General features: G+C 44.7%; 1 protein-coding gene across 4 annotated transcripts in view; it reads right to left on the bottom strand.

The window, feature by feature from the left end:
- Positions 1-17,395, bottom strand: part of EXOC6B (exocyst complex component 6B) — a 525,494-nt gene that overhangs the window by 235,732 nt on the left and 272,367 nt on the right. For all 4 annotated transcript variants that reach the window (XM_074195695.1, XM_074195720.1, XM_074195705.1 and 1 more), the window contains exons 9-15: positions 12,368-12,451; positions 12,198-12,244; positions 9,077-9,197; positions 5,860-5,931; positions 5,116-5,213; positions 2,808-2,913; positions 2,369-2,478 (exon numbers count right to left, since the gene is read on the bottom strand). In XM_074195695.1, the coding sequence (XP_074051796.1) occupies positions 2,369-2,478; positions 2,808-2,913; positions 5,116-5,213; positions 5,860-5,931; positions 9,077-9,197; positions 12,198-12,244; positions 12,368-12,451 (638 nt within the window). The remainder of the gene's footprint in view (positions 1-2,368; positions 2,479-2,807; positions 2,914-5,115; positions 5,214-5,859; positions 5,932-9,076; positions 9,198-12,197; positions 12,245-12,367; positions 12,452-17,395) is intronic.

The following is a 17,395-nucleotide window of genomic DNA, read 5'->3' as shown; positions in this document are numbered from 1 at the left end:
TAATGTGCCTTTTAGAACCAGACAAGGGCCTGCTGAATGTGCCACCTAGGCGTCAATCTAAGCTTGACACCAAAAACAAGCTTGAGAAATGTGGTTCTGGGTTTTTTTTTCCATTTTGGAGATTTATTTATCAGAATGCCTTAACCCAAGACAAAGGAAGACCTTAGAGAAAGGGACATTGAAATTACACAATTCGTTGAATTGTGTGATTTTTACCAATCTCCCTTGCAGAACCCTCTCTAATATGGAGCGTAGCTTCCCCTCTCTGACAGGGGTTTATTTTCACTGTCCATGCCAGCTAAAGCCTGGGCAGTGAGACAGAACTGATCAACTTTTCTCCTCTCCTCCTCCACTCAATTCATTTTTCAGACAATATGTACTCCTAATTTCCCAAAACCAAAAAAAAAAAAAAAAAAAACCAAGTCAACCATGGCTGCCAGAAAACTCTTTTCCCCTAAAGACATAATTTCCCTGTTGTTTTTTACATGAACTTTCATTCAAAAGGAGACCTATGTCCTCAGAAAACATATAATTAAGGCAGTCTCCTCTCAATGTTATTAATACCTTTCAATGAATTCTGGCCAATGTAAAGGAGATGATCCCTCTCCCATTTTATTTTTTGCTTACAACAATGAAAAGTTGATTCAAGAGAATAAATTCTACCTCCTCCTACCTCCCCCCCCAAAAAATCCACATTCAAAACTCCATCTATCCTGATTTTCTGTCTATAGGACCAAGTTTTTCTAGAAGAAAAAAGCTAGCCAAGAGCTAGCTGTGTTTAAAAAAGAAATCTGAGTTAATGACAGCTAATGTCTCATATCCCTAACAGTAGCTGTGACCTCAAAGTCAGCTGTGATTGACAGACTGACCCCAGTCACTCCAGGGTGTAAGGTAAATGACAACCCTCCTCCCCCAAAAGAGAAAAGAAGAAAAGAAAGAAAGAAGTTGGGGAGGGCAGCTGGAATCTGGCTGTCAGCTTAGCAAGCAAACTTCTTAATAAAAACCTCATTCAACCTGTCAGGGTGAAAGGCAGAAAGTGTCAGCCGGGGTTTTCAGGCACATACTTCATATGCTTCAGAGGAGGAAGGCTCTGGCTGGTGTGCCCACTCTCTCCCTTTACCCCAAAAAGCTCGGCCCATTCAAAGGACCTTAATAGCATTCATCCAAGTCCTCTGAAGGGAGTGCCCCGGGGGCCATCATCCAGATCCTGGGGAAAAGGACCCACAGGGAGCATCTCCCCTCCAGGGGTCTCTATGAGCCTGGCCATATTTCACAGGAAGGTCAGGCAGCAAAGCTGAGAAAGCCCTGACTCAATAAACTATTTATGGGGTCTGTTGATTTAAATGCTAAAACATCTTTTGCTTCTAAATGTGGAAATTTTTGGAGAAGAAAGGGAAAATGAAGTTCAAGCTCGATTCACAAAAGCAATTGTAAAACTGAGCCAAACTATCATGGAGTATCATGTACATATCTTGTGAAAAAGCCAACCCACTTCACCAGTGGAGGATGAAGGTGGGAAGAAATTGGAGCACAAATGACCTAATGGGGACCTCTCTCTGTTTCCCATCTGGCTTCTGCAGGCACTGCCCCTCTCCTGCAGAGAGGCATCCCACTTCTTCATTCACTCAGATCTTGCTGTCACCACAAAATGATCCACTAGACCCTCTGAGAATGCTGCTCAATCCACAGGTATTTTTGAAGTTAAAAAAAATTAAAAATCACCACTTTTGGGGAATCAACAAAAGTTTGCCCAGGCAGAAATTTAAAACTCTAAACTCCTCAAACCTCATTTATGGCTTTTAATTGTTTTTTTTTAGGGTTTTTTTTTTTGCAAGGCAAATGGGGTTAAGTAGCTTGCCCAAGGCCACACAGCTAGGTAATTATTAAGTGTCTGAGACCAGATTTGAACCCAGGTACTCCTGACTCCAGGGCAGGTGCTTTATCCACTGCGCCACTTAACTGCCCCATCTGGCTTTTAATTGTTGTGAAAGATCAATACTGTCTCTGAACAATAGCTGGTTATCCTACAGACACTTGATGGGAAGGTGAAAAACAAAACTAAGCCTCTTTCCTGAGGACAATTCACTGACTACTGACCTTCACATAGCCCTGCCAAGGAAGGGGAAGCTGAACTCTGGAGGGAAAGTTGCACAACTCGCCATGCCATGTGGCTTCATTAGTGGCCTGCCCAGAGCAAATCTGGTTGAAGGAATAAAATCTGGGGAAAGGCTCCAATGCCTTCCCTGTTCACCGCTCCTGGGGCCATGCAAACCAGGCGAAGGCCCATGAGAGGGGGCCAGAGGAGAGCATCTTTGTCTGCAAAGTGCCAGGCCTTGGCCCTGGTGGTGGGCGTCATCTCATACTGTACCTCAGATGGAGATCTTCCGAGAACTTAAGACAAGCGTAGATAAATTCTTTAATTTGATTGTAAACCTTAGGCACAAATTCAGAGAAAGGAAACTTCTTTGGAAACGGCTGCTGTAAATGCAGAAATAAAACACACCAGTCACAAGCCAGCAGACATAAGAGAGTTGCACAAACAAGCCACAACCCAAAGAAGCGGGTGCCTCTGCTGAATGTGAGTGAGCAGCTCTCCTAGAGATTTCCCTCCTGGGGCCGGAATGGAGTGGCCCCTTAGAAGTGGGGGCCCAAGAAAGACCCAAAGCTCATCAGACCCAGACCTCCCAGGGGGATCCCTCCCCTCCTCCAGCCTCAGGCACAGATGTAGGGGGCTAAGCCCAGGCTCCACCTGGGCAGGGAAGAGGGCCCCTTTTAGGAAAGTAAAAGGGATCTGGAGGCCTCCTTACCTTCTCTAACTCTGTATCTTGGAATGGGAACTGTCCAACCACTTTCTTATAGAGTTCCTCACTGGACACTGGGATGGGGCTGTAGTTGTCTGAATCAAGGATACTTCTAGAGAGGCGGGGGAAGAAAGAGTGAATTATCTCAAGATGCAAATAGGAATTTCCACTGGAAAGAGGAAAGGAGTTGAAAAAAACCACTGTCACTCAATAGATGGGATCCTTGAAGACCTGTGCCTCAGCCAGGAAACCATCATGACCAAAGAGATGGCTGAGTTATTCCTCAGCTCAGAGCCTTCTTCTAGCCCTGGACACATCCCACTTCCACCTCAGTCCTTTCAAAAGGCAAACCTGGCTGAACCAGCCCAAAGGGAGCAATTGGGGTAACAGTCCCATACCCCCAGCTCTCAACATGTCTCCTAAGGGTGACCAGATCTCCTGAGGTGTGTCAATGGCTGCCTCTACTACAAGGAGAATCACAATAAATGAAATGTAAGAACTAGAAAAAGGTGAATTCTGAAAAGGGCAAAGCGGATCCTTCCAGTTCTAGGCAGTTCTGTGAGAACAAAGAGTTGATTCTCCCTGAGGCCCCAGTACAGCTATTCTGGGCTTTGGGAGGCCCTGCACTTGGGTGCTCAGTTAAATCTTTGTCTGGGGCTTTCTAGGTCATCATATGGGCTCAGCCTGGCCCTCTATACCCAGAAATCTCCAAAAGGAAGGACCTGAAGGCCTGGGTCCTGTCTTCCAGATGTGCTTCTGGGTATCCTGTTGCAAAGGCCTTCCCAAAACACAATGCTAATCAAAGAAGAAACAACAATGATCTTCTATTATCACCTTCATTAAACAGATTATACTCAGAGTTGGGTATGTATTGTGGCTTAGTATCCTGACTGGTTAAGTCTTACATTACATGAATGACCCACCATGGCAGAAGGGGGCTGGGGAAAAAAGGAAAAAGGCCTCTGTAGAGATAATGGTCCCTGAAATTCCAGCACCAGTTAGTGATAGAAGTCAGAAATGACCACTGGAGGAATTGAGGAGTGCCTTCTGTTGTGGACTCTGGGGCCCTGGGGCCACAGCCTTCCACTCTCCAAAGACAGAGACTGACTTCCTCTTCTCAGTCTCCCTCTAGAACCCAAGAGAAAGGTCTGCAGACATAAAAACTCCAAGAAGAACTGTCTTATTTCCAGAAAGGTTTAAAGGAAACCCTATGTACTCTTAGAAAATCTGGGGATCAGAAAGGCATTACTGCTAGAATGTGGCCCCTCCCTTCCCTCGGGAGACCTGCTTCTTTACAATTGGACAAACCGGACGTCATTTGCATGGGGTTTGGGGGGGGGGGGTAAGGAAAGTCATTAGGAAAAATAAATAAATTATCTAAAGCTCATTTCTCATAAACCTCATTACAAGGATCCTGGATCCCAGGATCAGTTAACACTTCTGACATGGCTTTGGAATTTTTCGATTCAGTTATGTTTAACTCTTTGGGACCCCCATTAAGAGATCCTGGAGTACTGTGCCATCTACTTCTCCAGATTATTTTACAGATGAGGAAACAGAGGCAAACAAGGTGAAGTAACTTGCCCAGGGTCACCCAGCTAGTGGAGTATCTGAAGCTGGATGTGAACTCTATTGACTTGTACCACCCAGCTGCCCAGTGGGACTGTGGGCAAGTTTATGCCACCTCACAGAGAAGTTGGAACAAAGTCTCCGAGACTCTCCCTGCTCTGGAGGAAGACTTATAAGGGCCGACTCCAGGATCAACACTAGTGTACCTCTCTAGGAGCATGACCATGGTCATAACCAATCAATCAACACTTATGAAGCTCCAACTCTGGGCCAGGAGCTGCCATAACTCAACTCAAGAAGTCACAAGGATCTTTCTGCTCATGGTTACGTTTCAGCAACATATCATTGTCAATGCCTGAACATGTTTGGGGGGTACCAGGACCAAGTCAGAGGCAACACTCTCAGGACTACACTGGAGACTGTGGTGGAAACAACATAAATCCCAGGTTCTGACATGGGCCCTGCTTCTCTGTGGACTCACATAAGAAGCTGGACTGGCAACCATCTGCTACCGCAAGCATTTACCAGCAGAGATGCCAAGCTGGAAGGGACTTGGAGGTGCCACTCCTACCTCCGCTGGCTCAGCCAGGTGCTACCATGTGCCAGAGGACACTCGGGTAGCAAATCTAAATTGAGCTCCTCAGATCCCACACCCAGTGGATCCCAAAGTCTCCTGAGCCTGCAGCTATGGGGGGTCCCAGAGGAAGGAGCAGCCCACAGGGCCCAGCCAAGTGGCACTTCTCACCTGAAGACGCCTGCCCATTTCTTCAGAAGGGTGTCACTGTACTGGTCTCTGATCTCCAAGAGCATGTCAAAAAGCTGGTTTACCGGGAATCCATACACCTGGGGGAGGGGAGCAGGGAGGGGGCCTGTTACAAAGCTCCTCCTACTAGATCCCCACAAGGACACGGGGAGGGAGGTGCAGCTGCTAGGAGTCTCCTCTTCCTTACTGGATTACTAATTCAAATGTGACTTCACAGTGTGGGCCTGCCATTCCTGTCCCAGAGGCAGCCTGCTGAGGGCTCAAATGGATTTAAACCTTGACCTCTGGAAAGTTAAAACCATTCCCAATATTAGGATGACCTTCAACATCCTGCATAGCCTGACACTTGAGCCTTCCCCACTCCCACCTCCTCCTTAATGGAAGCCAAAAGGAAGCAGGGAACCATGCCCCCTCCCCACCACACACTCCTCTGCTTCCCGTAAAGTATAATTCCTAGAAGGCAATCCTTCTCCAGAGGGCAAAGCCAAGGAACTCCAAAGACACTCTTGGATGGAGCCCAGATTCTCACTTTCTGCTGTTTGGGAGAGGAAGGGGGGAAAATAGGCTGGAAGAGGGTGAGGGGACAAGGTATATACCATGAGGATGAAAACAAACTTAAGTAGGGGGGCCACATGGGAAAAAACTAGGATAAACAGCCAAGGTCAAAAAACCCCAAGTTTATGTAGGTATTAGTTCAGACTGCTTTAATCAACCCAAGTTACATACCTGAAGTGTGTCAGCAAAAAGGACAATGAGGTTCTTCAGATCTAATACCAGGTCTGGATCAGAGCAGTAAGACTATGGGAAATAACAGAAAATAAAGGGAGAATCAATCCTGAAGACCACATGAAAAGGGCTTCATCTTTCTTCTTTCTCTGGTGGTAGTTATTCCCACTCTGCAGGAGGGGCTCCGTGCTACCAACAAGCCACCCACCAAGATCCAGAAGAGGTTCATGATAAGAAACCATCGTCCACAGCTCAATCAGAAGTAATAATAGTGGCAACTCAAATTTCTAAGCTATTATGAGTTTTGCAAATGCTCTCATTCACAAAAAAGAAAGCTATGAGGTGTAAGGGACAGTGGAGAGAGAATTAGCTGCAAAGCCAGGGCCCTCAGAGTTGTCCCCTTGCAGGGCATGGCCCAGAACCAGGCAGTGCCAAGGGCGTTTCCAGAGACCTTCCCATGCAGAGAGAGCACCTGCACCATTCATCCTTATCCCCTTCTTAACAGAAACTTTTTGAAGTAGATGTTCTAAGGTGTAGTGAGCTCTTTGGACAGAGGGGGAACTGAGACTCAGAAATGCCTGGAGACTTCTTCCAATTCTGTGGTCAAACCCAAGGGTCTTGAATCCAAGAATCACATTGGAAAACTATACAATTATTGAACTTCTTAGTGAATTTGGATGAACATCTGCCCTAAGATGCCAGGTGTGTCCTGAAGAATATTGTAGCTGCTCAAACACCATCATTGCCAGGGGCACTGCCACCCTCTGCTCTTTGTATGTAGAACCAGACAGTTTGGAATCCCTTAGACAAAACTCAGGGATGCAGCAGAGTACCCAATGCCTCTGCAAGGGAAGACTGCCTTCAGCCCATGCCCATCCTTTGAAGGAAGCTCTTGAGGTGGACACCTGGAACCCAAGAACATGTTCTAGAAGGCTCCGAGATGTACCAGAAAAGAGCATAGGAGCTCCCTGAAGCCAAGAATCAATCAGAAGAACCCAAGGATGTGAGGAAGACATGCTACGTTTCCTGACCAAGGGCCTGGTGAACAGAAGGACAGTGTGACAGAAGGACAGTGTGACCAAGGGCCTGGTGGATAGAAGGATAGTGTGACAAAGGGCCGGATGGACAGAAGGACAGAGTGACCAAGGGCTTGGTGGACTGAAGGACAGCATGACCAAGGGCCTGATGGACTGAAGGACAGTCCAACCAAGGGCCTGGTGGACTGAAGGTCAGTCTGACCAAGAGCCTCGTGGACTTAAGAACAGTCTGACCAAGGGCTTGATGGACTGAAGGGAAGGCAGTTTTGCTTTCCAGCTCAAATTGGTTCTTGAGGAGAAAAGTTTGTTCCATTTCCAACAACAGAACTCTGACAGTCTGGGGCTGCCCAGGGGCTCTGGAAACTTCTTCCCTTCCTACAGAGAGAGCAAGTGAGCTTTGAGATCTCTAGGAGAAGAGAACACCTGAGGACACCTCCCTTTAGAGGAAGGAAAGTTACTCAGAGGGAAAAGCAGCTCTCTTAGGGCAACAGAGCTTGCCCCAGAAATGCAAAGTCATTCACCCCAATCAGCTACTCTCTAGAGAGTGGGGATGTATTTGTTGTTATCGCAGCTCTCCTTGAAATGGAAGAGCTGGGAGCCTAGGGAGATGGGACATTCCCTGCAGTCCCCGCGAGGCGCCCCATACCAGGGCCTGCAGAGTGCTCACTCATATTTTTGCAAGTTGGTTTCAAGTCATTTGACCGAGACTGGGAAATCACAGAGGGGATGCTAAGGGGGAAAATAGCCTAGACCCTTCCAGATCCACACAGTAGTCTATCCTGTTCTTCATGCTCATGGCTCGAGGCAGGGATGTGCTCTGGAGGCCAGGGTTGACCTTTCAGTTCCATCAGGTATATCTGGCTTGGGGATGCACATGTATCTCCTTGGATGAGGGCTGGTTGCAGGAAATTGGGAGACTATTGGCTTCTATGGTGGAGTGGAAAAAGACTGGCCAGGAAGCCTGAAGCAGGGGTTCTAAGAAGGCTCTGGCACCAACTGGCTGAGAAATCTGAGGTCAGCCAGTTGCTCTGGGGAGCCAGGTGGGACTGTCAAAGCCTCTTTCCAACTCTGATGGTCCATCATCCCCTAAGCCTCTTCTTCCTTTGCTATGTGAGCACCAAGGAGCCAAAAGGCTCCTCCAATCAAGAGGGTCATGAACCAGCTAAATCCCCAAGTGGTGTCAGCAGTCGATCTGGGGGAGGGCTCCTCTGCCCCCTGATCTTCAGACACTGTGGGGTAGGGGCTCTTCTACTCTGATCTTCAGCTACCTGAGGACAGTAGTCAAAGTTTCTGGCCCAGTTTTACTGCCCCTTCCGATATGTAGGGGCTTGGCTCAAGCAAATACAGTTAGGAGGCTAGAGAGCCATAGTGACCTGACAATAGCTCACTCCTTATTTTATCCCTTCTTTTTTTAAAACCATGGATCATGTCAGCAGCTTGGGCTGGAATTGAGCTTAAAAGTTTATCTCCTGGTATTTATTTAGCTGGGCTTTGAGAGGAACACCGAGGTCTTCCAGGTGAGCACACTGAGTCTACTGTTGGGACAAAATGACACTTTCAAGGATATCCTACCTCATTTCAGAGACCGATCCACTCAAAGAATGAGATCAGAGCTGTTTAAAAAGGAAAAGCAGTTGGATTCTTTCTGAGCTCTACAAGTTTGCCTGGGGTTCGTTATATTAGAACTCAAGGTTCAATAAAGTCTGTCCAAAAGAGATGTGGCTCTTCCCTCACCAATTAAATGTTGCATAAAAATAATGGAGCAAAGAACTTGGGTTCCCCCCCGCCCCGCCACTTGGCATTTTCATGGTCCCTTCTTAAACGAGTATCCTTCACTTAAATATATTGTCCCATCCAAATCTGAAAAGCCTGAATTCTTTAACTCAATAGCAATCCTATTCAGCATTTGCCAACTTGATTAAGAATGGTCAAGCTCCCTCTACTGGCGTCTAGAAAAGCCAACCCAGCTCAAAATGAAAGTGGGAATAGAACGTAGAATGCTAATTTCTAACCATGACCTTCAGTCAAAGGTGATTTCAATATTAGAGAATGTGACCATCAAGGGGGTAGAAGGGAATAGTCTTTCAGGGGAGATCACACCAGTTACACACAGTGTCCAACACATTCCTTAGGGAAAATCAGGAAAAGGACCTCCTCAGGAGTCAGTCGGTCTCACTTACCGAGTGTGTCCGAAGCGCAGCGATGGTTTTTGACAAGGCCATTTCCCATAGTTCATCAATGTAGGCTCTATTCACTAAGCCCTGAGTCGTATGTAAAATGTGATCTTCAACCACAAAAAAACTGAGAAAGAGGATAACCAAGCACAGCTGTCAGAAGTTACAGAGCCTGGACATTATCTCCAGGCTTGGACAAACATCACACGTGACAAAGACAAAGCTAGCACCTCCAGTAACGTTCCTGAGCAATTTCTTCTTGCATGAAATTGTTTGGTCTCATAATGGGGATCAGACTTCTTTCAGTAGTAAAAACATCCCTGCACATGTGCATATCTCTTGAGGAACGTTGAAGAAACTCAAGTTGCATTATTATTCAATGTTAGATACTTCAATTTAAGGGAGAAATAGATACGTGGATACACAAGTATACATCAGATCTTCAAAAAATAAAACCAATCTTGTGGGATTTGGGCATCAGGACACATTGAAATAGATTACTGGATTTTAAAAATTAAAAATGAAGAAAGGAAATAAAATCACTTCCCTCATAAAAGAACTTTTATTGGGGGGAGGTTTTTATTACAAGGCAATGGAGTTAAGTGGCTTGCCCCAAGGTTACAAAGCTAGGTAACTATTAAATGTCTGAGGCCTCATTTGAACTCAGGTCCTCCTGACTCCAGGGCTGGTTCTCTAACCACTATGCCACCTAGCTGTCCCCTTATAAAAGAACTTTTTAACTAAAATGTCAAAATACTTTATTAAAAAAAACCCACAAAATAAGCAATTTATTTTATATCAGTGATTTACAGTTTAAACTTTAATGTACATATAACCAGAATAATTATTAAATGAGTTGTCTTAATAATATACCATAAGTGAACAGAAATTGCCAAATAACAGAAATTGTCAGTGTTCAGTGAAAAGGTTGAACTTATAATTTCCCCTTACTTCTCAATCCTAAAGCTACTTTTAACCTATTTGATCCAAGGGGAAAACACAAGAGGTTTTGTTGGACAAAAGGTAACCCTATCTTAATGTATTTTGTCAAGTCTTTTGTCCACCATTTGTACAAATGAAGAAGAAACCTTCCTTAGGAGACTCCCCTAAAGAAGGACTGGGAAATAAACAAAGAAAGACTTAGGTGGGTGTGCAGAGCCAAGTGGTTCTGACATGGAGCTCCAAGGTTCTCATTTAAACTTTCCAGCCCTTGTTCTTAGTTCTGCCTTCTGAAACTAGGAAGGAAAGCTCCATGTCATGTCCCTTTGAGTCTCCAAAGCTAGCTGGCACAGTGCCCCTATCACTATCCCCCGTTGAACAAGGCTGCCCAAGGACAAGCAACTCAAGTACCATCCACATTCTCATATAGTCTGAACTTTGGGGGCATTTGCTTCTCATGCATCCTCATCATCCTCCATCTAATGCTCTCTAATTGACCAACGTCCTTTCTACAACCTGGGCCTAAGATGAACAGCCATCCCAGACAGGCTCCAACAAAGAGGAGGCAGAGGAGACGGTCACCCTCTTTTATGGCTGTGTGAGCACATGCCCATAGCCCCTGATATTGGAGCAAGTGGAGACTGGGCTTGAGCTCAGAAACTCTGAACTACACTGAGACAAACAACGCAAAAGGATAATCAGCTCTGAGGGGCAGAGGACAACCAGGCTACCCAGAGAAGAAAAACTGACTCATCAAGGATGGAGCTTAACAAAGGTCCACTCCTAAAAAGTGGTAGGCTGGGAGTGTGGGGGTGAGAAGAGGAGGAGGAGGGCCACTCTTCCCCTTTAGGTCCTTCCTTCCACTTGTCCTTGTCCTCCTGACAGCCAGCCCCTGCTTCTCTCCAGCTCATCAATGTCCTTTCAGGAATACGGTCTTCAGAAATAAAGACAATAGTGTCCATAGGGTCTGACATGGGGATCTCAGGGCAATGGTCAATGCATGAAACAGGCTTGAGTAGCATGCCTTTCTCAATGTGGTCAGGGTTGTGCCACCTTATTCAGCTGTGGTCATTCTACTGAAGTACATCCAGCTGTTGACAGAACCCCTTCACGAAGTGCTGGGGAGTTGCAGCACCCCTAGAGCCCTGCAAAATGATGTGACTGGCCCATGGTCAACAACTTGCCAGGGACAGAGCTACAATGGGGACTCAGACCCCAAAATCCAACCTTGTCAATTATGGTGATTTCTACTATTCCCTAAAGGGTTGGGTGGTGCCATAGTGCATAGGAAGCCTCATCTTCCTAACTTCAAATCCAACCAAGGACACTTACTAGCTGTGTGACCCTGAGCAAATCACTGTTTGCCTCAGTTTCCTTCTCTGTAAAATGAGTTGAAGGAAGAAATGGCAAACCACCCCAGGCTCTCTGCCAAGAAAACCCCAAATGGGGTCATTAAGAATCAAACCTGACTGGACAAGAACAGGAACAACTGGTTACACAATAATTCATTATGGTTCCAATGGTTTCCTGAATCCCTTCACTTTCAGTTGGCTCCTCTCAACAATCAAGATGACTCTACTCTGCAAAATGATTTTACTTCCTAGTAACTTTTTTCTTGATACCAATTTTTCCTTTTTGTCACATTTATTTTCCCCATTGTTGATGTCTTCTCAAATTTCTGCCTCTTTGCCTTCCATATCAAAAGGAATAAGCCCTCAGCAACCCCAAGAGCAGGCCATCACGCTAGACACAAGACACAAGACACACACACACACACGCACGCACGCACACAATATATGATACTCATGTGTATATATCATACTCACATGCATGTATATATCATATTCATGTGTGTACATAAATGTATATAGCATCCATATCATATTCATATGTATATATCAATGTTTGTATCATATTCATGTGTGCATATAAATGTATATGTGGTATACATCATGTGTGTATATATCAATGTATATACCACACATATCATATTCATGTGTGTATACATACTGTATATATCATACTCATATGTGTGTGGCTATAATGCATATATAGCATTTCTCATACTGCTATACACTATATACATGTGTGTATATAGAATTTTTTCCAGAAAATACATCATCTGTTTTACACAAACGCTAAACATCTGCTTATATGACAAGAATATAAATATAAAAAGAACACCTACCCTACAATTTGATTAAAATACTTCCTGTAGCCATCTAAGGTTTCATGCTGCAACAAAGCAAAAAACAAATAAAAGTTTTAAGATGGAAACCAAGAAGGCTCCAGACCCAGGAAGCACCCCCCATGTGCCCCTCTTGAGATGCTTGACTCCAGTGGGCACAGAAATCCTACCATGTTGGATGGGGGTTGGAGCACCAGCCGGGCCTGTTTCCGCCTCTGTTTCCTGTAGTAGTTTTCAAAGGTTTCCCGAGCACCCTGAAAAACAAGACAAGAGAATCTGAGGACTTGCGTGGCCCGGCAGCTGCAGCTCCAGAGAGGGGAAAGGCAGCTGGGCCTGTCAGCCCTTCCTTCTCTAAATCTACGGCTGCATCTCCTTCACTTTCCCCACCGAGAGAGGAGAGAAGTTGCTTTGTGTACATCAAGAAAGGAAGGATGGAGAGGCTCTCCTTAGCCTAATGAACTCCTTCCTTGGTTTGAGAATCTTCACAACTCCCCAGAATGAATTTCCTTTACTGCCGGCCTCTGAGTCTCTATCCCAACACATCTTCCCACTTCTGCCTTTGGCAGGGGTGGGGGGTGGTGGTGAAGTTCTTTGTGGTCCATTCCTTTTAGCCCAGGTCAACACTGTCTCCTCTAAACCCTCCCAGGCCCGTCCCCAGCTCTCACACCAAGTCCACTGAAGGCACATACGGCAGAGGAGGGGAGCCTTATGGGTATAATGGAAACCCCAACAGCAGTCTCTGAGTCTGAACAGCCCCCCACAATGATAATGGCTGAGGGCAAGAGGTGGACCAGTCCAATGTAGCCACAGCACTAGTGGGAAAGAGCATTCCCTACCAGCCCAGGGAAGGGGAGGGATGCAGGCCCCCAAGACAGAGTGACCAGAGCCTTTGTTAAGCACTCTGAGACCACATGCCTGGCTGTCTGCTAAACAAGGAGATATTAAGAAGGGTGGGAAGCCAGGCAGTGCCAGTTTAAGGAGGGGGTCCTACAAGCTTCCATCTGTACCGTTTCTCTCTTGTTTGTATCCTGCCCCTAAGGGGGAAAGCCTCCAGATGGGATCTGAGCAGAGTCCTGAAGGAAGGCGAGACCCAAGGGGAGGGAGGGGAGCTCTCAAGGCACGGGGAAGAAAAGGTGGTGTGGTGTGTTGGTGTAGTCGAAGCACATAGTCCATGGAGAGGATGGCTAAAGTATCTGTCTATAGATATAGACGTATCTATCTATGGCCATCAACATAGACGTCCATCCATTCATCCATGTAGCTAAACATCTACATGAAAGTATGTATACATAGATAAACACTCACATGTGTGTGCATGCATAGTTGATCTCAGAGAGTAGGGAGCTATGGCAATTCACTGTATTGGAGGAATACAGAAGAAGAATACTGTCAGGTATATGGTGTGATATCATTTTTTTCATTTTCATTTTATTTCTTTTTCTAATTTTATGCAAAGATATTTTCAGCATTCATCCTTTTGCAAGAGTTTCACATTTTTCTACCACCTTCCCCTCCCTCCCACCCCAGGGCAGCAAACAATCTAAAATGGATTGTACATATTCAGTCATGTTTAACATATTTCCGTATTAGTCATGTTGTGAAAGAAGAATTAGAACTAAGAAGGAAAAAAAAAACATGAGAAAGAAAAAACACAAAAAGAAATTTTAAAAAGTAGCAGCATTCAGACTCCATAGTTTTTTCTCTGCATGTGGATGACATTTTCCATAACAGGACTTTGAAATCACTTTGAAAGGAAAATCACTTTGAAAAAAAAGCTGAGTGAAAGACTGAGAGGGGGATGAAGTCTCGAAGCAGGAACTACCCGGAAGACTAGGACAAGACTCCAGCCATGAGGTGATGATGGCCCGCACTGAGATGGGGGCTGTGGATGTATGAGAGATGTTATGAGAAGGCAGACACGACCAGAGGACCGGCTATGTTGGGAGGACAATGAGACTGTAATGTAGGACTAGAGCAGGTCCACTAGGAGATGAGAGGTTAGGGTGAGATATACAAACATGGGGAAGCAACATTGATAGAATAACAAAAGGGCTCAGTTTAGAGGCAGAAAAAAAGCTAACCAAAGGCAAAGCTTTGGGAAATTCTCCACAATTAATAAGAATGAAGTAGGGAAGGAGCCATTCTACAGGCAGAAGAACAGAGCACAATGTCGCAAAGACCCAGAGAAGAACAGGGTCTGGCCAAGAAAAGAGGGAGATGGGCAGTCTTAAAGGCTGCAAAGGTGTGGACATCTCATGAGCAGTAAAGATAACAAGCCAGAAATAGCCAGTGCTAGGGAGACTGTGGGAAGGAAGGCACACTGATGCATTTTTGGCAGAGTGTGAATCACCATTACCATTTTGGAAAGGAATTTGGAATTATGCAAAATGACTAAAACATTCATGATTTTTGACCTTGAGATTCCGTATTACTAAGAAGTAATTGAAAAGAAAGAAGTCCTCATAAAAGCAAAAATAGTTATAGCAGCATGTTTTGTGGAAACAAAGAATTGGAAACAATGTGGATTCTTATTGATGCGGGACTATTTAAACAGCTTGTGATCCAAGGGTAAACTATAACTATGCTGTAAAAAACAGTAGGTGTGATGAATATAGGGAAGCCGGGAAAGATTTATACAGTGTGAAATGACTATACGATGTAATAGAAAGAATACTACACAATTAAAAGTTAACACTGTGAAATTAAAAAGATATGAGAAAAGGCCTCTCTATCCACTCCCTTACAGAGGTGGGACAATCATGGCTGTGGTACATTGTATATATTTTCAGTTTTTTGCAACATACTAATTGATTTTTGTTGAATTTTCTTTCCCCTATTCTTCCCCATTTAATTTTTTAAAAAGATTGTTATATGTAATGGCTCTGTAGGAGTGGTATGGAGGGGGTGTCCTTGGAGAAATTTGGATGATATATAATAAAGCATGACTAAAAATGTAATTTTAAATAGAAAGCAAATATTGTAAAATTACAAAAAATAAGTATAACCCCAAAGAGGAGCTATGAGAAGACCCTTTTCTGCCCCACCTTTACAGAAGTGAAGAGTCCACTGGTGGGATACCCGTGCTGAGTAGACTATGTCAGATTTTTTTTTTTTTTTTTAGCAAAATGATGTCTTTTCTTAACACAAAATCCTTATTATATAGGATGGCTCTCTGGGAAAGAGGGAGGTAGATGCAGGAGGAAGTTTAGACAATTATAAAAATTCAGTTTCATGGCTATTTAATGGCATAAATTGGGACTAACATGTCAAGGTTTAAAGACCTTTAGTGCAGTTCTCCTTCCATAATACCATATCAACCAGATCTCCAAAATCTCTATTCATTCCCTCAGCACTCATATACAGAGTTCCACCCTCAATATGCACTCAATAAACAGAAGATGACAGAAGATGATAGGTCTGATTCCTTCCCTCCAGATGATTAACATCTTGGTTTAAACATGACCAATACTGAGTAGAGGCCAGAACTCAGGAGTTGGGGGGAGGGGGGAGCCATCCCCAACCTCTACGTAGGAAGCCGAGACAGCTCGGAGTTTAAACCAAAAGCTGGGAAACTGCTTGAGGATACTGCAACAGAGCATTCCAGAAAGAAGACGTCACATTCTGAACCAAGCATCTCAATGAACAGAGAGCCTGACCATAGCCAAAGACAGACTGAAGAAAAGGGTAAAGTGCTAAGAAGTCCATCTACCCAGACAGCGTAGCCTAGCCCAGGATTATCACCAAAGAGCAGGAAACGAAATCCTGGAACCTGGTGGCGCCCAGTTTCCACTTTTCTTGACCCAAGAGATGCTTTCAAAAACAAGGGATAATTTGAAGGCTTAAGGATTCTAAGCCCTACAGTGCCATCATTATTTCTGGGGTCAGAGCCCACAAAAAAGTCAGACTATTTTCAAAAAAAGAAGTGTAGAAATTGAGACAGATGAAGAAAGTGAAATCTAAAGGTTCATTAAACCACAATTTAAGGAAGCAGCAAATTCCCGGACTTATGAAATGACCTAAAAATTATATTAAGTTTGTAAAAGTAATCACAGAATGAGAAAATGAATAACATTTAATTCAGCACTCCGAATGGTCAAGAGGACCATCAGCTGCCCTCAGAAAGCAGTGGTTACCAGCACATGGAAGCTGGACACTCAGTGGTTAAATATAAAGGTGGGGACAAGAGTCTGCTCTAAAGAAGTATACCTACAGGGGCTGGTGATCAAAGAAGGAAGTTATGGTCAGGAAAGTCATAAAGAGGATGAGAGGAACAATAAGGCAGGCTTCTGAGATGCCCTTTTCGGAGGCACTAGTACTGTTGGTAACATTAAAATTCTAGAAGCAAAGGGAGAGGGGTTAGGAGTAAAGAAGAGACAAACTAGGTCACTCCGACTGCAACAGTAATGGTCTCTGGTTTGGTTTGGAAAGTGATGATGATGATGTTTGTCCTTCAGTCTTGAAGACGACCATGACATCAGGGAGGTGATACTAGGACAAACAAGTCAATAGGGTTAGAGTTTGGGAGTCTATGCGAAGTCCCCAGCCTCATTTCCTCCTCCAGTCATCTGGTCCAGTGGCCAGAAATGAATCAAGATGACTGCAGATGGCCCTGGAAGTGAGGCAATTAGGGTTAAGTGACTTGCCCAGGGTCAAGAGTATAGCTGAGTGGCACAGTGGATAGAGCACTGGCCTTGGAGTCAGGAGGACAGAACTTCAAATCTGGCCTCAGACACTTGGCTTGGAGAGTGAAGCAGCAGCAACAAGATGGAAAATGGCCTTGGTGATGAAATGGCCCTTGGGGAAAACATAAAGCTTATCTAGGTTCCTCTCTTCAGTCTGATGCAACAGAAACATTGCAGTCTAGATCTTAAGAAATGATGCTAATGGACAGTGCCATTCCCATTTATGAGTTGGAAGAAATCTCAAAAGCTATTTGGGTCAAATCCATTCCAACTGAATCTCTTGGGGACAACTATCATGTGTCCTCCTGCACAAAGGCAAAGATGGGATGGAAAGGGTTAGAAGGCTGGTGTGGAGACATAAAGGAGAGTTATGGCATTAGCCTCCAAGAGAGCTTCTAGATCAGCTCCTCGAGGGAATAAGAAGTCACTATACCTTTCTGAGATGTGGTGTTGTCCTCTTGTAGACATTCTGTATAAATAAAGTATTAGCATAATGCAAAATCCTAATATTGTACT

The sequence above is a fragment of the Macrotis lagotis genome, chromosome 1 (genome assembly GCF_037893015.1).
Source record: "Macrotis lagotis isolate mMagLag1 chromosome 1, bilby.v1.9.chrom.fasta, whole genome shotgun sequence".
Lineage (NCBI taxonomy): Eukaryota > Metazoa > Chordata > Mammalia > Peramelemorphia > Peramelidae > Macrotis > Macrotis lagotis.
The sequence above is the reverse complement of the archived record's forward strand: the minus strand, read 5'-3'. Positions and strand labels throughout refer to the sequence as shown.